General features: G+C 29.4%; 1 protein-coding gene across 1 annotated transcript in view; it reads left to right on the top strand.

The window, feature by feature from the left end:
- The window catches only part of LOC100200092 (small ribosomal subunit protein mS35), a 26,755-nt gene extending 1,753 nt beyond the window's left edge, over positions 1-25,002 (top strand). Inside the window, exons 3-8 of the mRNA XM_065814816.1 lie at positions 6,830-7,006; positions 7,154-7,214; positions 7,384-7,505; positions 10,861-10,970; positions 24,360-24,429; positions 24,508-25,002. Of these exons, the coding sequence (XP_065670888.1) occupies positions 6,830-7,006; positions 7,154-7,214; positions 7,384-7,505; positions 10,861-10,970; positions 24,360-24,429; positions 24,508-24,849 (882 nt within the window). The 3' untranslated portion in view covers positions 24,850-25,002. The remainder of the gene's footprint in view (positions 1-6,829; positions 7,007-7,153; positions 7,215-7,383; positions 7,506-10,860; positions 10,971-24,359; positions 24,430-24,507) is intronic.

Below are 25,002 nucleotides of genomic sequence, written 5' to 3'. Positions count from 1 at the left end.
AAAAAGACAGAGAAAGAAAAAAAGCAACTCGGAAGAAAATTCATGAACTTTCAGAAAGGGATAAAAGATCAGTTAGAAAAGGTTGGAAGGAAAGGACCAAAAGAAGTCGAGAAATGAAAAAGAAAAGACAACAACTAATTGAATATTTGTCAACACCACCTGAAAGTTCAATTGTAAATATTCCTATCGACAATGAACAAGACTTCAATGTACTTCCTGGTCCCAGTCAAGAATCTAGTTTCAGAAATAGCAGCGGGCTAAAAATTTGTAGAAAGTATAGAGATGGGTTATAGAAAAAAATCCAAAAATTAGAAGAAAAAAACAAATTGTTAAAGCAAAGAGGTGATAAATACAAACAAAAATTCTACAGACTGCAGTCTGCAAAAGATAATACTCCTCGATAGGTGGTTAAAAAAATTACTAGTGGTACAAAATGCTCAAAGGAAATAAAGAAAAGCTTGCTTTTTAGCGAAGTGTTAAAGACACAAATACAATCACATTTTTGCCAGGGTATTAAGCTGAAAGATAATAAAGAAGTACAGACTTCAAAGAAGCCTTAACAATCTTACTTCTAGATATATCACGCAATCCATACCATACACATCAACTCTCAAATATACTGAAACAACGAAAACTTAAGATGGAAGTACAAAACTTTTTAGAAAAAGATAGTTCTAGTAGGCTTACTGCTGGGAAAAAAGAAACAATAACAAGAAACAAACTGAAAAAACTGAAAAGACTATTGAATGATACAATGTTAAATTTGTATAATGACTTTAAACAAACAAACGAGTTCAATTCAACATCTTATAGCACATTTTGTAAATTGAGACTCTTTTGGGTAGTTCAACCAGACTTCCGTAAACGAGATACTTGTCTTTGTATTGACCATGAGAAGTTTGCTTTGGTTCTTGAAAAGTTGTATACTTTAAAGATGTTGGCATATAAATATCCCACTGACTTGCTAAAAAGTATAACATGTGATGGCGAGCTGAGAGAGTTGTGCCTAGAAAGAAAATGTGGAGTATGCTGTTTAAACAAAAAAATAGTTTGTAAAGAATTTGAGAATGAACAAGCAACTTTTCCCCAATGGTCTAAAAAAAGAGTTGACGTTTTGGCAAAAGGTAAAATGAAGACATGTTTTAAAACTGTAAAAGAAGAGTTAACATTAACTAAGAAACAGCTGTTTTCACATTTTATTAATAACATGTTGGAAAAGTTTATGAGGCATGTATGCAATATAAAACACCAGATCAAAGCTACATCAGAAATAAAAAATAACTTGGGGCCTAGGGATATTTTCATTCATTGTGATTTTTCAGAAAATTACAATTGCAAATACTCAAAAGAAATTCAATCGCCTCATTTTGGTGGATCAAGAAACCAAGTGTCAATTCATACAGTTGTGGCGTACTATTGCAGTATTTCTGAAAACAAAATAAAGGCCAAATCTTACTGTACATTTTCAGATAACAGGCAACACGACTTTGTTGGGATCTGTGCACATTTAAAGCCTGTTATTAATGACATGAAAGAAAAGCTGCCTATCATTGAAACAGTTCATTTTCTTAGTGATAGTACTTCTCAACAGTACCGAAACAAGTCCATGTTCTATTTGCTAGGTACTTTTTTTCAAAAAGAGTTGGGAGCTAAAACAATGAGATGGCATTTCACAGAAAAGGGGCACGGAAAAGGTGCCCCTGATGGAATAGGGGGAGTATCAAATACAGGGAATATAGTATCAAAAGAACGGCAGACAGAATAATAGGACAAGGGAAATTTTCCTGATAATAATTGTTTGGTTGAAGAAATAAAAGAAAAGTGTCCAAGTATAACCATCTATACTATTAAAAAAACAGATTTCAATCTCTATGAGAAATGTGTACCCAAAATCCTAACAACTTTCAAGGGGACTTTACAAGTTCATGAGGTATTTTGGAGTTCCACTAAAAAAGAAACATTGTATATAAGAAAGCTGACATGCACTGAATGTGACAATGGTACAAAATGCAATCACTATAGTATTGGAAAAGTATCCTAGTGAATCTTTGACAGATCTTCATCCTCATATCCTTTTAATGTATAAATTTATATTGGCTCATATTGAATATTGCAAACTTTTGCATTGCTTAAATGTCTAGGTACTTAGCCATCAAGAATGTTTGAACATTAATATTTAGTTTTTCAGCGAGCCTTGTATTTTCATAAAATATTGAAATAAGTTGTGTACAAAAACCTTATTTAACTGTTATTTAATTTTGTAATTTTTTTTTATAAATAATTTTATTTGCTTCTGTTTTAAGAAATTCCTTAACATACTTTACCAGGTCAACGATCCTTGAAAAGGAAGAAAGCACTTGCTGAAGGAACAATATCCAAAGGTTTGGCACAAGAAAACCAAGGCCCAAGTAAATGTAAAAAGAAAAAGACTAGACTAAGTTATCACAGTGTTTACGGCGATAGTGAGGAGTACAGCTTGTCTATTAAAATGAATGACTTTGTGATTGTGAAGTTTCAAACTTCCAAAAAAATTGTCAAATACTATGTTGGGTTAATTCAAGCCTTAGTTGCAGATGGAAATGAGTTTGTCATAAATTTTTTGAGAAGATCTGGCCAGGAATTTTTCACGTTTTCGGAGAAAGATGACATCTCTGTCATCAATAAAGGCGATGTAGTGTTTATATTGTGCCAGCCAAACCTCAACAACAGGGGGCAATACAGTTTTCCACAAGATTTACCATTCAAAAACATTTGCTAATTTACGTACTAATAACACTTAAAAAATTTTAAAAACTTGTACCATAAACTATTTTATGTTAGCTAATAAAAACTATTGATTGCAGATGATTATTATTTTTGAAAATTACTTGAACAACACTTATAGCTGTTACAGCATAAGTGATATTACTCTTAGCATCACGTCTGTGGTAAAGTTGTCACGTCTGTGGATTAAACTATAAGTTTTTAATTTTTTTTTTAGTAAACTGACATTTAACGAGTTGTGTGGATACTTTCAAATGATTAAATATACTCAAAGCTATAACCACAAAAAATTTGGTTTAAAAAATTTAATATTTAATTTTTATAAAATTAACTATTGAAAATGTTACTTTTCAGGAGAATGACCCATAAATATATATATATATATATATATATATATATATATATATATATATATATATATATATATGTATATATATATATGTATGTGTATATATATATATATATATATATATATTTATATGTATATATATACATATATAATCAGTCAGTTATATTCCAGTAAATCTGCTTTTTATTTTCAGTTAGAGGGACTCTTAATTTTTATCATTGTGGAAAGTCAAAATTTTTGTTACAATAAGAATCAAGCTCTTGAAACATACATCATTTTTAGTCAATATGAAACAATATTGCATATTTGTCATATATTAACACAAACTAGATATAAAACTGCATTTAGAGTCCTGCAGAAAATTTAAAATAATAAGCAAAAATAAAGACGATCATGGATGGTTTTACATCATTTTATTGGCATGTCTATCTTACTATAAAAATGCTAAATTATTGGCATGTCTATCTTACTATAAAGATTATAGACTTATCTAACCATACAGTAGCAGATAAAATTATAACATAGTTATGCTAAATTGAGCAGCGGTGACAGAGTGGTTAGAGTTCTGGCTCAGAACCAAGAGACCAGAGACTCAACACCACTTCTAGCCCAATAAGTTACAATGTTAAAGAAGGAGGCGTGAACTTCCAAGTTAAATCCTCTTCCGCAGTGCTCTGTAAGGGTTTTTGGGAACACCTTAATAACCACACAAAATAAAAAAATTAATATACAATTTTAAAAAGAAACATTAATTTGGTGAAAAAGTCAAAGTGTGACAGAGAGGCACCAAATTATTTTTCTAGAATAGCTCCTGACTAGGTTTACACACACACACACACACACACACACAAACACACACACACACACACACACACACACACACACACACACACACACACACATATATACAACGTTGAGTGGTTTAATATTGTATTAAAATACAAAACTCTCTATCATAAAATAGTGCTCAATATTTTAGAAATTTAATTTAAATTTTAAAATGGAGTATTATATAATTAAAATAAAGAAAAACAACAATTTATGGGACTTAAAGTTTTGGCCGTGGCACAGTGGCTCTAGGCCATTAACTGACATTGGTAACGAAGGAGGGGTGAACTTCTTAGTTAAATGCCCTTTCGTGATGCTCTGTGATGATTGTAAGAACTTCTGGGAGCACCTTAATAACCACAAATATTAAAAAATAATATGCAATTAAAAAAAAATCATTTATTTCGTGAAAAAGCCAAGGTGTAAAGTATGCAATATTGTTTCATAGTGCCTTAAAACACTTCAATAAGCAAAAACTAAGCTTTTGGATGAACTAGCTCAATTTGATGATCATGCATAAGCAACTTGTTTTGATACAAGATGGGCTGAAAACCAATATTTATCAATAAGTGATGTTCTATTAAAAGTCAAGAAAGATTTAGTTGCCCTCATATTAAGTCTTTGCTGAGCACTCATGTTGATTGCACTGGAAGCAAACAAAAAATAAGCAATAATCTTAGAACAAGTTGTTAAAAATCCTAAATTGAATATTTCTAGTTGAACTGTGCATAGAAGATTTAGTTCCAGTAGTTTATTAAGAAAAGCTTTAATTTTAGGTATAAACAAAACAAAAAAGTTTTTAGGTAGAAACAAAACAAAAAAGTGTGAGCATCTTAACAAGTGTCAAACATTTTTAAACTCTGTGTTGTTTAAATATGCGAAGCATTTTTAAACTCTGTGTTGTTCAAATATCCTAAGCATTTTTAAACTGTGTTGTTCAAATATCCAAAGTAAACTATGAGTTGTTCAGGTATCAGAAAATATGTTGTTCAAATATCCAAAGTAAATTTCAGATATTGGACTTCAAAAAACAACATAGTTTAGAGCTAAATTTTTAATGTGATTAGAAATCTTTAAAAACTATTAAATATAGGACTCACTTATACTTTGGGGATGCTAGTTTTCAATGGTTATTGAAGCAGTTATAAAACAAGGTTGAACATATATCATGTGTAAACTTGGTCATTTGAATTATCAAAATATAATAAATCAGGCATGGATCTTGGTTCATGGATTGTATCAAGCTTTGGAAATCAAAACCTCCACCATAGAAGAATTCACTTAGCTTAACTAGCTTGCAGTAATCACCTCAAAAGTAATTACAAGGTGCATAAGTCAAAGAGACTCCTTTAGCTCTTCCATAAAATATTGAACTAGAATATATAGTGTTCCAAATAAAGAATACCACATTCTCCAGCTTGTTTCTCATTACAAATTTTTAGCAAGATCTTTTGAAAATTAACATAAAGTGATTTTTGTGGCCCTTAAGTACTTCCAAACAAAACTTCTAAGAAATGCTTCATGTATGTGATACCTACAGAAAACCCAAGTGTGTAGGATTCAATGATATTTGTAAGAGTAATTGCTTAATGATATTTACCAGTATTGCAACTGGTATTGCAACTGGTATTGCAGCTGGTATTGCAGCTGGTTGTATCTGAATTGCAAAAACAAAATCATATTGAAAATTTCTTTTGTTTGGATTTTGCAGAATTTTATGAAGAAAAACGTTTTTAATATTACTATTAGCACCATGAAAAAAACTAGTTAACATATTGAAATACCTTTTTGAATAATAATTGTATCTTTCACAAACAGTTGTTAATTCAAATATTTGTTTTTCTGTAGATCTAAAAGAATCTTGTTGTTTTAATTCTTTCTACAAGAAACAAAATTAGACTCTGAAAAATAAACATTTAAAGCGTATTCAGAAAAAAAATATTCAGATAATCTTAATTTTTCTAAAATGACCTCACCTTCTTTTGTAACAGATTTATTTTTAAGTTTGGAAAACCTTACTATCAGCTGGCCTCAGAACCATTGAACTAAGTTTTAGAACATAGCCACTATCAAGGAGGCACAAGCAAAATTTTATGATTAGAGTCAAGAAGATACAGAGTTCATCATTCTAGACAGTAAAACAATGTAGTACATGTTTACATCTATGCCAGCCTTATAGATAAACTAGGGGTTCGAGGTTGGTTGTCAGAATTATTCTCCTCATCCCTAAAGTCTTTGCCAAGGAGGCCTTTTACAAGACAGAAGATGGGAATATTTTGGAAATGTATTAGGAAAGATATTACATCTACCAGGGTACTAGAGATTAAGATGAGCATAGGTTTTATAGTTAGAGTCACTAGTTGGTTACTGAGCTCACACTTTGAAAGAGGTTTAAGCAGAACACAAACCTACATAAAGTAACTTACAGGTTAGTGAACACTCCGCAAGGGATGTTCACTCACCTGTAAGTTACTCACTAGACCTTGAGGGACCCCTGAAAATATTTTAATTCGAAAGTTATTTAAATCTGTTATTATATTAGGCACATTAAATCCAAATGTTATTTTATTATAAAGAATATGCTACAGGGGTGCTAGCAGATATTTTTCAAATGTTTTAAGAGCCACCTTAACTATTGCAGTATCAACATGGATGAGTCTACATGGTGTATCAAAGTTCAAAAGCAAACTGCTTTTTCTATTGTAATTCCAAAACTTCTTCAAAAATAAAAAATTAAAAAAACTGTTAAGAAACAAGGACATTTTTACTAGGGGCGCGTTCGGTTTTAAACTCTGTATATTTTGCTTATGAAGTTCAACCACTGCACCACAACTGCATAGTTTAAATGAAGGTGTATTCCATGGTGATGTTTCATATTTTTCTATTTAGACTTTATCACGAGCTGATATGTTAAATCTAGAAACAACTGATTGGTCTAGTGTGTACTGTGCTGCTGAATCATACAATCCTTCTGTTATACCACTTCCAATTCGTATGGGAAGACCATATCACAATCGCCTAGGAGATGTTCCACCAAATGCAAAAGGAAATGTAGAACTTTTAAAGGTTGTTTTTTGATTAAATATTTTTTTTTATATTAAAATATTTTTTATTTAGTAATCATGGTAGTTTCAGTATTTAAATATTATTAACAAAATTAACCAATACTTGAGTAATATTCATTGCAATGTACAATTCTGAAGACTTTTTTAGATTCCAAACTTTTTTCATTTGACTCCTCCAGCTATAAAGAAACACTGTGAAGCTTTGTCTGGTAAATATTATTTGTCTGGTAAATATTTGTCTGGTAAATATTGTTTCAAAGAGATTTTAGTAATGGGCATAAGGGTGTAAGGTCTTCTGTATAGCAAAATAATAATTACTTTGCAATTCCCATATTGTATATATTTTCTGAAGCAAACTAATAATTACTTTGCTATTAGCATATTGTACCCTATGGCCAAAAGACATAGAAAGAACTCGACCAATTAAAATAACAACAATAAATCATGTATATGCTGGTCCTTCTATTCGTCATCCAAGCTCTAGAATGGTCAAGCTAGAAGTAAGTGAAATGATAGTTTAATCACAGTTAAACATAAGAAAACATTTTTAAAATGACAACTTTGTTCAATTTTGTTTGAAAAATGCCATAATATGGTAAATTCGGTCACCATGTAACTTCGGTCATTTAAGAAAAAATATATAAAAAAAGCATGCTAAACTCAAATTTTGCAAACTTTTTTCTCAAATAATATTTGTAATTAGTTTGTAAATATAAATCTATAAAAAAAATAATGTTTATATGCAAACTGCTGAAATAATTCTTTAGCCAAACAACAATTTGAAAAAATGCACACTATTAAAACCTAAAATAAGCAAATTATTAAAATAAATGATCAAATTTAATCTTAGTATTATTAAGAATCACCAAATTAATTATATTTACAAAAAAAAATTATTAATTTTTGAAAATTAACTACTTTTTTTATAAAAATTAGTGAAATTTTGAAATATTCTAACTTTGGTCATTCACGGATAATCAAAAAAGGAGACAATTAGCATATTGTGAAATGTTAATAAGTGTTGAGAATGTAAAATTTACCAGTAACTTTACCTGTAAAACGACCAGTAAATTTTGACATTTTCAAAATGGATACACACCATGATATTTTATTTGAATAAAAAATTTGTTCATAATTTCAAAATTAACTGACAGTTCTTTGAGTTCTAAAAAATGTTAAGCTTGTGTCATTTTTTTGGAGATAAAACTACAGCTCAACAACATTTACGGATGTGTTGCGAATCCTGTGGCAATTGGTTTTCTGGATCTTGCTGTTCTACTATGGTCAACAATATGTGCAAGAATTGCTCCTTCTTGTTTTCTAATTGGACATCTACTGGAAAATTTAACAAAAATGTCAATACAGCAATGTAATGAGTTTATGACCAGCTTATGTCATTTTGAAGTCCCATCATGCAACTTGATATTTGCTAACTTGATATTTGCTAACTTGGTATTTGCTAACTTGATATTTGCTAACTTGATATTTGCTAACTTAATATTTGCTAACTTGATATTTGTTAACTTGATGTTTGCTAACTTGATATAAAGATTACGTAAAGAAAATCATATATTTGTATGAAGACTATTTGAGTTTAAATTATTTTCAAGCTATCAGGAATTACTCTACAGGAGGTAGGATAACTCCTGATAACTTGAATCTCTAATTGACAAGAAAATGGTTTGACTTTTCAAGTTATTGAGTGATTTTTATGAGTTAAAAGTTAAACTCAAGAAGTTGCTTATAATTTTTTTACTATTCTATCAGATATAACTATTAATTATAACTTGTACTAAGTAGTAACTTTGAAATTCTCCATGAAAAACGATGAAAAAAGTATTTGTACATCTAATAAACAAAAATGCACACAAACTAGCTATATACAAACTAGCTATGTCTTCTGTAAAACTATTTAATCTGTACTGCTTTGTGTTTGCAGATGAAAGATATCTACCACCATTTGCTGTTTTCAAGGGAAAAGATTACTTATTAGTATTTTAAATTGCAATGAGCATTAAAATCACAATAACAACAATATTGTTTGAAAGATAAAGAGAAAGGGCTTTGTCAATTTTATTTGAGGGACAAAGGAAAGAGACATTTAATCATAAAAAGCATTGAAAATCTATCAAGATATAATATATGCTATCTTGAGAAAGAAGACAACAAAGAACAAAAAGAAATTGTGTGAAGAGAAATTACGTAAAAGTATTGTCAGCACATAAAAATGCACATAAAAGTATTGTCAGAGAATTCAGGTCTTTACGACAAGTTGGTAAATTGATACATAAGTATTTGCCCAGGCAAAGCATGTGGCTATTGGAGTCTTTGTGAATAAAAAGATAATAGTTTTCAACATTAAGATCCCATGATAAAACAGAAGAATATTTATGAAAACTTTATATTATATTTTATAAAATGTTTGTAAATATTTTTTTTTTTTTGTATTGCAGCAGATGCGGTTTTAACTGTAATAAAGTCTACTAGGAGAAAGAAATAGATATAAAAACACAATTTATTTGTGGATATCAGTAGAAATTTGTAAATCTTACTAACTCCTACTTACTCATTTATCACAATAAAAATACTGTGCTAATCTGCAAAATAGATTAATACCAGGAATGTCATTAATATGTTTGTAAAAATGTTTGAGTTACAAAGCATTGTAAGGGAAAAAATTAAATTAATAAAAGTTTTTAGAGTATGAAAGAACAGATGTAAAAAGATTTTATTTTATTGTTACAAGAGATGATAGCTCATTTGAGCACCAAACTTAGCAGTATTTGTAGAAAAGAGAAAGAGATACAATTTTATAAGAAAAGAGAAAGAGATACAACTTTACAACTATATAAGAATGTTACAAAGGCTCAAACTTGACAGCTAGAGCAGGTCTAACAATATTTACTGTAAATTTTGGGCCTTTTTTTTAGAAGAAAAAGGGCACCATTAGAGGAAGCAGCCCAAATATGACAGTATTTTTTACAGGGATGAATTTTTTGTTGTTGTTTCACCTCCCCAAGGCCCAAAGGCCACTACAGATGAGGAGGCTACTTAATTGTGGTTATAACCCTCTCTCAACTCTATAACTCCGAAACACGAACCATGACGAACAAGGCCGCTGCGCGGAGAAACAAGTTGAATTAAGATATAGAATGGAATTGACAGTAAGAAAAAAACTTAAGTACATAAGGGCTGAAGCAGGTAAATTATTCAGCCCTGGTCTGCAAAACAGGTCAGGTTTAGGAAAATGCATCATGTTGTAAAAAAATTTTTAAGCTCTTTCAGAAAAAATACTGAAATGTTGCTTCACCAGAAACAGTCAAATTAGTTTTTGAATTTATTAAAAAATTTATTTTAAGTTATAAGTTTTTAGAATTATTAATAATATTATTATTAAGAATGTGAAATAAAATATATTAAAACAGTATTTTATTTTGGTAAATATTTTATTTTTTGTTTTACTATATTTTATTATTTCTGTTACTATAGTAACACATATTTTAATGCTTTAAAAATTAAAATATTTTCAATTAACATATTTACTATCGGAGGATACTTTGACTTTTATTTTGAAATATTGTAAGCATGTGATTGGTTATATTTTAAGCATGTAGTATTTAATTGCATACTATGATCAAGTTATGGATAGCCAAAGCATGAGTGTAGTTTTTTTCAGTATACCTAAGATAAAATATTAGTATGCGATTAAATTTTTTTAAGTTTAAATATATAATATTTTGTTTTCACTACCTTTTTTTTTGTCATATATTTACAGGATTGACCCACAATGCTGGTTGATTTGTGGGTCAATTGACCCACAATGCTGGTTGTGTCATGTGTCAGCTTTCATTTTAGGTTCAGCTGAAAGATTTAGATTTAGATGATCATGCTCGTCGTAAATTGAAATTATTAGTTGGTGACAGATACAATCCAAAAACAGATAAACTTTCTTTGGTGACGGATAAGTATTCTCTTTTTTTTATTCATTTTTTTTTTAATTATTTCTGTTTAAGATCAATATAAAATTTTATTTTTAAACATTACCATAATAAGTACATTATAGTTCATTTTAAAATAATTTAAAGACTAAATACTTTAAATTATGTAAATTTGATAAAGAATTAATTTAACTTATTTGTATATACAATACCGATAGATTATTTTGTCATTGTCTGGGACCAAACAACAATTTAATTGTTGACTATGTCATTTTTACCAAATATTTTAACAATTTTAAGGTCTGTTGGCTAAAACTAATTAAAAATTTTTTGTTTTTATTAAGTTGTGTGTTTTATGTTTAAATTTTCATTAAAGACAAAAAAGTGAATTGAAACCTTTTTTTTTATTTTTTGTTCTTATTGACTTAATTTATTTATTTTATTTTATTCTTATTGAGCCAAAATACAATGTACTCCATAAAGTAAAATAAGTATTCCATTAAATAAAAGAAGAAATAAAATTGTTGAACACAGACTTGTAAATTTTTAGTTTCCATAAGTAAGATACAACTCTAAACAATGTAGTTAATCACTTAACTGAAATTTTTTAAAAAATTTAAAAAAAATTTGTCTCCTACTCAAAACTACTCTGAGTATGAACATGTAGTAATGAGATTATTAAAACACATTATTTTTATATGGGGTGAAATAAGTGATGAAACTTACTTGAGCAATGACTATGGTAGTATTTACGTACACAGTAAGCAATTTTGGTCAAGCTACTTTTTATCATTTTTTTAACTTTTAAAATAGCAGTAAGATAAAAGAAGTAATTAATTTAAAAATAAAACACATTAACTTTTCAATAAAGATATGTAAAAATATTTGTTACAAAAGTTTGAAAGAAGTTATGTTAAAAATAATTGATGTAACTTTTTATCGCGATAATATTTCTTATCTTTTTATAACGATTATATTCAACATAATTTTATGCTAAACTTTTTATCTAAATATTTAGCAACATGAAAAATGTTGCTGATGTTTTTAATAAACATTCAGTAAAAAACTCTATAAAAATCTATATTACAAAAAACATTTATATTCTGTAATCTCTGATAACAAAAATATTAAGGCATTTTTTTGAGATATTAAAGAAAATGTGCCAATATATGAACAATTTATTTTTATTGTACTAAAAACTACTTCTTCATTAATTATTACTCTTTTCTTATTAGTTAAAGAATTTAAGACTTATGGGGGGAGGGGGCTGGCACAGAAAAAAAAAATTACCTGTTTTTTGCAATTTTTGAACGAAGACAATTTGTTAAATTTCTTCTGCATGCGATTCAATAAGTTTTTTCATAAATCAAGGGCAGCTGTCCTTCGGTTTATAAATGGCACAAATAATGTTAAAATATTTTAACATGTTTGTATATTTTATTCAAGTTGGTATATAAATAAAAATAAATATTGTTCAACAAATTAAAATTTAAAATTAAAAAAATTAAAAAATTTTTTTTTACAAAGATTGCCTCATATTTATTCTAATTTTTTTATTTTATTACTCTAAATTTTTTTGTTTTATTACTCTAAATTTTTTTATTTTATTACTCTTAATTTTTTTATTTTATTACTCTAAACTTTTTTATTATATTACTCTAAATTTTTTTATTTTATTACTCTAAATTTTTTTATTTTATTACTCTAAATTAAATTGCTTGCAAGTGAAAAAAAACAGTTTTGTAAAAATATGTAGAATGAAAATACTTTTGAGTTTGTTTATAAGTTAGCAAACTTAATTTTTAATGAACAAGGTTTAATGAGTGTTTATTATAAACAGATACGATTCAAATTATTAAATATACTTATATTGTTTTAGTTGAGTATTTTTTTAAGTTTGCACGATTAAAATATTGCATAGAAGTATTTAAAAAAGTTTTTTGTTTTGAGAATAATTAACAAAAGAGTTTGCCTAATTAAGACTTTTACATTTAATTCTTTTTTTTTTTAAATTTAAGAAAATTCAAAAAAAAAAAAGTAAAAAAAAAATTTAATTGTTAAAAATGATTCTTCTCTATTGCTCTGTGTTTCTTTGTGATTTGTTAAAATGTAAAACATTTTTATGATGGCGTAAAACATTTATGCATTAAATTTTTGGCGAAAGCGCTCTAACTATGTATCAAAAATATGCTCAAATCAGACATTTATTTGCTAGTCAAAACAAAATCACTGTTTAAATAATTAGCAAGGGTTTTTGTTTATCAATATGTTAATATCTTTTGTTTACTCATGAAATTTTTAAAAATAAAAAATCATTTTTTTTTTTTTATTCAATAACAATTCAATAACAGTTATTAAAAAACTAATTTCAGAAATAATGAAATAATGAAAGGTTAGCAGCTTAACCTTGTACAACAACATTTACAATGCAATTTAAGCCCTCTCTAAAATAGAGAAGACCTCATCAGAAGAACCAGCCCAACAGTATCATGACAACAGTATTGACTCCTGCTTATAAGTTATTTTCCCAGCTTCTTTAAATTGAATAATCAATCACTAAATTACATATCTAAAATTTAAAAGAGGATTTTTTTTGCCAGATAGTGTTGTTAAAATTTAGGTTGTAATTGCAATATTGAATTATTATTTTGTACAAACATCACAACTGCTGCGGCATGTCGATAAAGAGTGTGTTACTCTACATATATACATGTCGATAAAGAGTGTATTACTCTACATATATACATGTCGATGTGTGTTACTCTACATATCTACATGTCGATGTGTGTTACTCTACATATATACATGTCGATATCAGTACTCTACATATATACATGTTGATAAAGAGTGTATTACTCTACATATATACATGTCGATGTGTGTTACTCTACATATATTCATGTCAATTTGTGTTGCTCTACATACTTACATGCCAATGTGTTAATCTACACATGCACATGTTGATGTGTGTTATTCTACATATATACATGTTGATATTGGTACTGTGTCGATGTCTATTACTCTGCATTTTGAGTGTTGAGAAAATGTATTTTAAAAGTTTTAAGTATCAGGTTGCAAAATTAGTGGCAACTTTGAACATTTTCAATTATTTTTTATTTTATCATTTCTGTAATGTGCATAATGGTATTTAAATTTTTCCATGCCGGTTAGATTTAAAAATGCGGTAGTGGTGTAGTGGTAGAGCGCTCGCTTCATAAGCGAGAGGTTCCGAGTTCAATCCCCACCACGTCCCTGGTAGTACCGCGCTCAACTTGTTTCTCCGCGCAGCGGCCTTGTTCGTCAAGGTTCGTGTTTCGAAGTTATAGAGTTGAGAGAGGGTTATGACCACAATTAAGTAGCCTCCTCATCTGTAGTGGCCTTCTGGGCCTTGGGGAGGTGAAATAACAAAAAAAAAAAAATATTTTTATTTGAATACTAAAATAATTTTTTGGAGCCTTAATATAAAACTTTCAAAATTTTTTTTCTTAAATTCAAATTTTTCTTACAGAAAATAGAAATATAGATAAATAAAGATTTACTAGAACAAGTTAAAAATTACATGTTCTAAAAGACATACAAGCCCAATAAATGGACACTGACAATATGACCCTAAAAAAGTATAAAAACAATGTACGTGTTGAACACGTGTTGAACAATGTACGTGTTGAACATGTACATTGTTTTTATACTTTTTTAGGGTCATATTGTCAGTGTCCATTTATTGGGCTTGTATGTCTTTTAGAACATGTAATTTTTAACTTGTTCTAGTAAATCTTTATTTATCTATATTTCTATTTTCTGTAAGAAAAATTTGTAGTTTATAATACAAACGTTCAAGGTTTTATTCATTCATTGACTTTATAGAAGCAGTGTTTATCAAAATTGCACAATTTTATTTTATTTTTAAACATGTAAATGTTATCTGCGTTTAATCTACGTTTCTTCTGATGTCAGATTATTCTAGATATTTACAACTCATTGAGAAAAACAATATTTGCAAATGTCAAGTTAACATTGTTGCTTGCGAATCTTATAAGTATGACCAAGGGTATATTTATTATTGGTAATTTCAAAAAACAAACTTTTATATATACAAACCAAATTATGCATAATTTTTGTGAAGTTCTGACAAATATTTTTTATTTTATAGCTTTTTAATTGATGATAACATTTCACTTACATTCATTTTACTGTATATTGTTTGGTAACAAAAGTATATAGTTTAGTTTGGCGACCAAACTGGAGAGCAATATTTAATAATTGGTCTTATATAAGTGGTTAATGCACATACTAATATACAAGGGTTGTGAGTTTTAAAACATTTTAAGATTAGGTATTCTCTAGTATTTGTTATGTGAATGATTCTGGCAATGTATTTTTTGTAGTTTAGTAAATAAAACTAATACTATGCATTGGAGTAAGTGCTAATTTGTGTACAAAATATTTCTTGCTGACAATTGGCTATTGCCAATTATCTGACTAAATAATTATTCTATCAAGAGCAACAGTTAAATTGTGGTTGTGTATAACTTTAAATCATCAGCAAAATGATTTATTGTACATTTAAGATCATTTACTGCTAATGATAAATCATTAATAAATAATAAGAACAAAGTCGGTTCTACCAGACTACTACTCTAAGCTACTAATGATTCGAATCAGATCTGATAAAGAACTACAAATCTTTACCTGTTGTGATCTGTCTGGGAGAAATGCAGAGATCCACTTTAAAAGGTTAATACCTATAATGTATAATGAAAGTTTAAATAATAGTTTTGAATGAGATACAGAATTAAACGCCTTTCGGAAGTCAATAGATATAAAATCTGTTATCAGATTAAATTTTAAGAGAAAATTATTATGAAATGAATAAAGGGTTCAAAAACACTGATTGGTCAAAACTTTTTCACAATAAAAGTTTCAATGAATGCTATGAAATATTTTTTGATAAATATCAAGAGCTATCAATTCAACACATACCAAAATGAAATAACAAGAGAAGGAATATAAGACTGTGGATAGACGATTGATTAAAAGCCAAATTTAGAAAAAACAAATTTGTGGAAAAAATTAATATCCAATAATTTCAAATCATCATCCCTATTGCAACAATATAAATAACAATGCAAACTAATTGAAAATACTGTTAAATGTAAGCGAATTGAATGCGAAAATATGGTTGTCGAAAAATCAAAAGAAGATCCGAAAATCTTTTATGGATATGTTAATGCAAACAAAAAAATTAAATCTGGTATAACATCAATTTTTGATGAACAAAACAATCTACATACAAATGGTGAAGCAATAGCTGGTGTATTAAATAAGAGTTTCAACTCAGTTTTTGTTTATGAAGATAAAGGTTATCAGTTATTATATCAACAACTGATAAAACTTTACAATTAGATATAGATAATGTAATCACGTATGATTCAATTGAGAAAAAATTAAAACAATTAGATATCAATAAATCGGTTGGTGTAGATAGAGTTAGTCCACACGTCTTGAATAAATGCCATACTACTATTAGTGAACCTCTGCTTCTGATGTACAAAAAATCATTGATGGAACAAAAGCTACCTGATTTATGGAAATCAGCAAATTTCTCACCATTATTTATAAAACGGCTGATAAAACCAATGCATCAAATTATCGACCAATTTCACAAACATTGCTCCCATGTAAAATTTTATAATCACTGATAAAAGATGAAATTTTTGATTATCTAATAAGAAACGGTTTATTAAATGAAAATCAGCACGGATTCGTAAAAAATAAAAGCTGTGTAACTAACTTATTAGAAACTTTAGATCTCATAACAAATGCTTTAGAAGCTGGTTATTCAATCGATATGCTGTATCTGCATTTTGCCAAAGCCTTTGATAAAGTGCCACAATCACGTTTGATCAACAAATTAAAATCATATGGTATTGTTGGTAATGTTCTAAATTGAATTGAAGAGTTTTTAGGCAATAGAAAACAGAGTTGTTCTCGGAGATTGTATATCAAAATGGTTATCAGTTTTAGGACCGTTACTGTTCCTAATATTTATCAATGATCTACCGGATCACGTCAATAACAAGATAAAACTATATGCCAACGATAGTAAAATTATAAACATCATAAAGAATGCAAGTGACATTGAGAAATTACAATTAGATATAGACAAAATCATGGCATGATCCTCCACTTGGTTAACAAAATTGATTTATGAAAAATGTAAGGTTATACATATGGGCAAAAATAATCCAAATAGAGTGTATATAATGCATAATATTGATACTGGACACTACCATACCATATCTAGTACGGAAGATGAAAGAGACATATACATAATAATATCAAAGATCTAAAATGACAAACTCAAGTTAACTCAGTTGTTGGTAAAGCAAATATGATGCTAGACATTATAAAACAGATATTTAAATGTTTTGATAACAATACAGTAAAAAAGTTATAAACAAATTTTGTTTGCCCACATCTAGAATTTCCTATTCAATCTTGGTGTCATTACTTAAGACAAGACATTGATAAAATTAAAGATGTCTAAAGAAATTACCATATGAAAGAAGATTAGAGGTCATGCAACTAACAACTCTAGAAGAGCGTCGAATACATGGTGATTTAATCCTGCAATATAAAATTCAATATGGCTCCGATAAAATCAATTGGGTTTCCCAGTACAATTACACCGATTCACAAGAGGGCCCTCTTCTGAGACAACAAAAATTTAAATTAAAAAACCTATTCTGCAAAAACGCTCATAGATACAATTTTTTCAAAAATCGTATAGTCCACACGTGGAATAATCTGCTGAATGATATAATAGAATCTGATTCAATAAATCTATTCAAAAATAAACTAGACAATTCAGAGATTTTCAAAAACTTTTTATTAAAACAAAAATTAAAAACAATAACATAACAGTAAACACCTATTTAGTCAAAAGCTGATACAGTGCAATATCTACTGTTGCACTCCACAAATGTTTTAAAAACAGTTGTCCAAGCTATTATTTATTATTATGTTATATTAGAGATGATAGTCTAGTGCAATACTCCAATCATTAGTAGATTCTAATAGGTTCGTACACGTAGAACATTTATTGAGGAAACCATGCTGACTATTATTATATTGAGATATTATGTTATAATTATTTAAATACTCAATAATATGTGAGTTGATAATTTTTTCCATAATTTGACAGCAAGTACAAGTTAAAGAGATGGGTCTATAGTTGTTAGGATCCGTTTTTTTAAAATTGGGGAGACGAAAATTTGGCGCCATTGATTAGGTTAAGCGTTTGATTTAAAACTAGCCTCAAAAATATATGAAAGAGGAAAAATATAATACAAGAGCTAACTTTTTAAGAATTGTGTTAGGTAAGCCGACAGGACCGTATGAGGTACTAGGAATAATTCCCACTAAGGTTTTATATACTGACTCCACGGAAGAATAAACAGTGTCAATATTTATTTGATCATTAACATAACTGACAATATTAGAAGAGTAGCTATTATCATCCGTAAAAACACTTTTAAAGTGATTATTAAACACGTTAGCAATTTCTTTTACTGGAAGTGACCTTGTTATTATTATTTTTGTCTATTAGATAGTCGTGCTTATTAGGGATATTCAGTTTATTATTAACAAAATTATAAAACTTGCTAATGTTATTACCGTTTACTAGGTTTAATTCAATTTTCAATTGGTAATTAGATAAGATTTGTTGTCAATTCCTGACCTACTGTATGTTAGAAGTATAGGTAATATTAAAATGAGACTTTTCCTTTTAAATATAACAACAGCATTTAAGTTTAAATTAATTTGAATTTAAATATTGTTGCAAAAATAAAAAAGATGTTTTAAATTTCTGAATTTCAGTCTTAGAGCTTCAGGGTTAGGGTTAGGGTCAGGGTTAACCCTGACGCTAACCCTGACCTTAACCCTAACCCTGACCCTTGAGCTGAGTGTGGAATTCAGCTTGCCATTCTTTGATACAAGACTACAAGTCTGAAAGATTTTTGAAAAGTTGACAAACAATTCCAAAATGGAAGAATTAAAGAAGAAGATGGAGTTTCATTGGTGGAATAATATCTAAAATGAGCCCTAAGTTGTATATTAATCAAATGTGAATGTATTATATTTTAAAATTTTTGACATTAGCAAAAATATTTTAAAATCTGAGACATTAGCAAAAAAACTCAGCTTATCTTTCTTTAAAATGCGCTAAAAGAAAAAAAAACTTGAAAAAAAATATCCTGTTGTTTTGCTGAGAGTTGAAGCAAGTTTTCTCATTATCGTGTTAGTTCAGTGTTTAACTGCAGGTTTAACAACATTTGGGCTGTTTATTATGGCTTTTTTATTTTAGTACAAATTGTGAGACTATTAAAATAAAATTAGATATAGTTGGGCTGTTATCTTAATAACTTTTAAACTGGTATTTCAAATTGTGTAATTATATAAAAGTAATTATAAATAAAAATGTAAACAACAATTTTCACTGCTTAATACTGTTTATTATACTTTATATGTTTTAAAATTATAAAAAATTTATAATTACCTGGTGTTACTGGAAAGAATCTTTCTCCTTTTGATTGGCTAAGCAATACTTTTTCTCTTGGAGAAAAATCTTTTGTCTTCATCACGCCAGGTACAATACGCTCTGCTCCAACTTGATCTTCTTCGGCTAAAGCATGGATGTTTTAGGTCGAGCTATAATTGACAAAGAATGCGTACATCTTGTTTTCGTTAATGGAAAGCAAGGATTTAAAAAAGTTCAGGCTTGGATAAATCTTTAAGATTTTTGTTATGTTTTTTTGGTCGTAAAGGATAATTTCATTAATTTTAAGCATTCCAATTTGGCAAATAAGACAATCAGATGAACTAGATGTTCATGTCAATGGCTTGATAACAATCGTAGAGAAATTGTAGAGGCTGAAATGAACACTTCATATCACTAGGTTCATTTTTTTGTAAAATTGTTTGACATGAGTTGCAAATAAGATGTGGAACTTGTTCATCTGCATGATTTGTCATTTTTTACATATTGTTGGATTCTTGCAATAAAAAAAAAAAGTCACTTAACTACCTGTTACCTTTTCTTGTGCATAACAGAAATACAGAACTTCTGCAGTCTCATTGACTTTTTCTTTTTTTGGCACAAAAAAAATTTTTTTTTCAACATCTTCCCTTCCAACAAGGCTGCAAGCAATCACTATTAGAGTTGAAAGTTACTGTAAGAGAAAAGATGAAGATTGTAGAGCAAGACAAGGATTGACAGACGACTTAAAAGATTGCAAATTATATGAATCAGGAAAGCAAGGTGAAGGAAGTGAATTCCAAAGAACAAATGTTCAAGGAAAAAAACTAGACAAATAAGAGTTTTTGGAGCACTTAGGAACAGTCACCGTAAAATGATGAGACTTAATTGAATGACGAGTAACACGATTATAGTATTTGAAGAAAAGAGAGAGAGAAGCAACATGACGATGTGAAAATGGTTGGAGGTTGGCTGCAAGGCAATGCGTTTTTGCACCTTGTCTAAAAGAAAAAGGGCATCATTAGAAAATCTGCCCTATATATGGCAACAGTAATCCGTACAAGGCCGGATTTGAGATTTGTAGAGATAGAGAATAGAATCTGGAGTAAGAAAGTGTTGAGCTCAATAAAGAGATGCAACCTTAGCAGATGCTAATTTTGCAACGGATTTGATATATGGTTTCCAAGAAAGATTGGAAGTAAGAATTAATCCTAGAAGATGAAGGGTGGATGACTCATCAAGTACATTACCGTTCATAAATATAGGACGATAAATGTAGGAAATTATTGCAATAATGATTGGATGAAAAAAATTGAGTTTTATCTGAATTATGGCCACTGTGAGCCCCATTCTTTAGCAGAAGTGAGATCCTTTTCCAGCTCAAATGCCCCTTCCAAGCAATCAAAGAGTGTTGGCTTCTTATCATGACAAGAATAAATGGTATTATCATCAGCAAACAATGCCACCTTAGATGTGAGAATATCTGGAAGATTGTTAATGTAAATTAAAAAGAGTATAGGGCCAAGAATTGAACCTTAAGGAACACCTGAAGTTACAGAATAAGAAGAAGAGTGCTGTCCATCAAAGAGAACTTTTAAACTGCGATTGGAAAGGAAGGATTCAATAATCTTAACGATGTTACCAGATATACCGTTAGAAGAAAGCTTATGGAGAAGACCAGCATGCCAAACATTACCAAAAACTTTAGAAATGTCAAGGGCGATGGCCTTAACCTCTCCACCTTTGTCTAATGCATAATAAAATCTATCGGTTATTACTGTTAGCAAATCAGCTGTAGAATGAGAAGATCAAAATCCATATTAATGATCAGAAAATGCTTTATTAGATTCAAGATAAGAGATTAAGTATTTGTTAATTAAAGATTCAAAAACCTTGCTTATGATAGGAAGAAGACTTATTACAGGATAATGGATGCCGCTTTCCAGCAGGCTGGAAACCAAGACTCTGATAAGCACTTGTTGAATAGTTGTGAGAGTATAGGCGAAAGCTCCGAAGAACACTTCTGCAAGACAATAACAGGTATGTTGTTCGGGCCACAAGCTGTAGAAGAGTCTAAGTTGGAAATCCCTTTAGATACAGAAGCTGGAGTGATACGAATGTCAAGCAATGGATCAACCTGTTTGTTGGCAATATCAGGTAGAACACAACTAGTGGAATCAAGAGATGATATTGATGAAAAGTTTTTAGCAAACAATTCAGCTTTGACTTTAGGTGAGGTGACAAAGTCTGAACCATACAAGAGAGGTGGAATTAAAGATTAGCCCTTATTATTAATACTATTAAAGATTCTCCAGAAGTCATGAGAGCATTGAGATGAGATATGAGATTTCATGACTTGAGAATAGCGGGCTTTGGCATTAGACAAAACCTTTTTACAATGGTTTCTAACAGTATAAACATACGTCTGTTTTCTGGAGAATTATTTTGCTGATAGGTATGGAAGTAATGGTTTTAATCGGAAATTGCAGCAGCACAATGTGAGGAAAACTATGGAGAAGAGTGAGGCTTGACCTGAAATTGTTTAGAATTTCCATGCCAGTCTGAATCCACAAAGTTATGTAAGAAGCACATTTGTCAGCAGGAAGGTGAAAGATTTCTACCCAAGAACCATATCAAAGAAAATCATGGAAAGAGTCCCAGTTTAAGGTAGTTGTAAGAGGTACAATGATTTGGGGATTTAGATTATGATGAAGAATGAGATAATAGTTTTAGAGAGATCAAACTGTGATCAGAAGCACCTAAGGGTAAATGTGGAGAAACTGAGCACTGTCTAGGATCAGAAACAAGACAGTCGAGTAGAGAATTTAAATGATTTGGGTTGTCTGTAAAGCGAGTTGGGAAGTTGACTATTTGAGTTAGGGATTAAGAAAGGCAAAAGTTGTGGGCTTTAACGCCTGTAGAGTCATTGACACTAGAGCCAAACCATTCAGTGTGATGGGTATTAAAGTCACCAACTACAGCAATATTAGCTAATGGATAAAAAGAAATCTTGGTCAATTTGATCAGAAATAACATTGAAAAGAGTGCAGTCTTAAGATGAAAGAGAGCTATATAGAACAAAGAAAAAGGAAATAGAGTGAAGTGATGCTAAACAAAAGCACATAAAAGAATAGTCTGTGGATTCAAACCTAGTTTCCTGACAAATGGGTGAATTGTTACGAATGTAAATGCCCAGGCCAAGCATGTGACTATTGGAGACCTTAGGAATTAAAGGAAGATAACCATCAACACTAAGATCACAAAATGAGACAGCTGAACTCAAATTAGTCTCACAAAGAGAAAGTAGGTCAGGTGAACTTTGCAAGAGATAAGACTCAACAGAAGAAAAGTTACTTCAAAGACCACGAATATTAGTGAATGATAGGTTGAGAGAACTTGGTGGTGGCGATTGTTTTTTGTGTTTTAGAGTTTTTGTTAAAGAACTTGACTCAAAGCATAGATAGTACTCAGTACACTATTTAATAGCCCTTGGCAATACACAACAAAAGTACGAACATGGAAACCATGCACAACATGGCACTGTTAATAATTTGATATTTTTCAGCTGTTGATTGGATCAGCCTCTCTGAGAGCTACCGCTGAGTTCTGGAAACCTGACTACCAGCCGGCGGCAGAACCATAAAACTGAGTTTTAGAGCTGTACCCTCATTAGGAAATAATAGAATGAGTTGCCTAGTCATAAAAACAGGCACGAGCAAAACTCATGCATTAAGTCAAGAAGATCCAACATTCAACATCCTAAACTGGAAACAATTTATTAAAAATACGTCTGCGCTAGTCTAATAGATGAAGAAGGGGTGCAAGGCTGGTCAGCAGATATAATCTGTTTACCCCTTAAGTCTTTGCCTAGGAGGCCTTCTACAAGACTGTAGCCAGATGCATTTAATATCTGCGCAAAATGAGAATTTTTTTTGAGGCACCATTTATAGCCTTTACTCAACCAAGAGTACCAAGTGTTTTAAGTTGGAGTTGGCTTCTCCTAGTCTTTGCCTAAAAAAAGTGTATCCTACACGGCAGCAGGACATGAAGCAGATTGTACTGGGTTACATGTTACCAGTAGCAGGATAATCTGACCTGACAAATTCGCATTTAATATTTATCTACCATAATTACTGGTTGTTTAAGCAAAATTTGTTTAAGAGTTTTTCTTTAATTTCCATAATCCGATGTCAATTGTTAACTTTATTTTACACTTGAGGACAACCTGTAATACTTAAATTACTACAATAAAATAGTATACTAATATTAACCTATAATGTTTACGAAAATATAATTTGCAGCATATACAAAAATACCCCAATTATTTTTTTCTTAACCCTGATTGAGGCAGAAAGTTTTTCGAAAAAAAAACAACTTCGTCTTAAAGTAGATCAAAATTAATTGAAAAATTTCGCTGTAAGATTTTTTTATTATTTGTTCAAGAGTAATGATGATGTAATGAATGTAACCCCATCAAAATGAGGGGGTTAAATAATTTACATGGTCTCTGTTTCTTAACATGAAGAGAACTTATTGAGCCAAAATTTAAACATAATGTAGTTTATTGAGTCAAATTTTAAACAATGTTTAATTTTTGGCTCAATAATCTGCATTATCTGCTTTTATAAGAATGTCGTTTATAATAGTATATTTGCTTTTATGTCGATTTCATTTTAAAAAAGTGAATAGCTTTGTTGAATTTTATTTCTGAATTCTTTTGAAGTTAATTTGATTATACTGTAGCAATGATGTCATTTAATCAAAAATTAAAAACATATTTAATTATGATTTAGAACACATTGGTATTTTATGGATAAATATTTATCTTATAGGATTTGTTAAGTATAAAATATAATATTTGTTATTTTAATTTATAGATGTCCTACTCGGAAACAAAACAAGGATTACGCCTATTACCTACTTACTGCGCTTTATCATGAATCATGGGTAACTAATTATTTCCATAAAAAAAAATTCTTAATAATAGTTATAAATAGAAATTTTAATGTATTATTATATTATCAGAAAACTGAAGAATGGGAAAATGAGTTCTTCGGAAATTCAGAAGAAGAATTAGTTAAAGAAATCGAAAAAGTTAATGCAGAGCTTTTTCCTAAAGCATTTTCAGACAAAAAACGTTGCCATCGCCATTATAAAGTTATTAATGATAAGCTAGTGCGATACAATAATGTTGGACGCCCTTTTCTTGTTGAATTAGGAAAGCATGGTTTAAAAGGTTTATTGAAATTGGATGAAGTTAAACTTGCCATGGAAAAATGGAATCAAATTCAAGTAAACCAAAATGACATTGAAAGTTTTGATCCGCTTTTTCAGAGAAGCTCAGAATCTGAGTTTAAACAGTTGTAAATATAAATTATTTATGCGTTTTCGGCAAAAAGAACTGCTATATTAAAAAATAGCCAAACTTTTGTATATAGTGTTAAAATATTAATAACGCTGTACAAATACAGTGGGGCGCAGTGTACAGTGGGGCAGAATAGCTTTATAACTAGAAAAATA

Source organism: Hydra vulgaris, chromosome 12 (genome assembly GCF_038396675.1).
Source record: "Hydra vulgaris chromosome 12, alternate assembly HydraT2T_AEP".
In the NCBI taxonomy this organism is placed as follows: domain Eukaryota; kingdom Metazoa; phylum Cnidaria; class Hydrozoa; order Anthoathecata; family Hydridae; genus Hydra; species Hydra vulgaris.
Note: the sequence above shows the minus strand (reverse complement) of the source record. Positions and strands in the feature narration are given on the sequence as shown.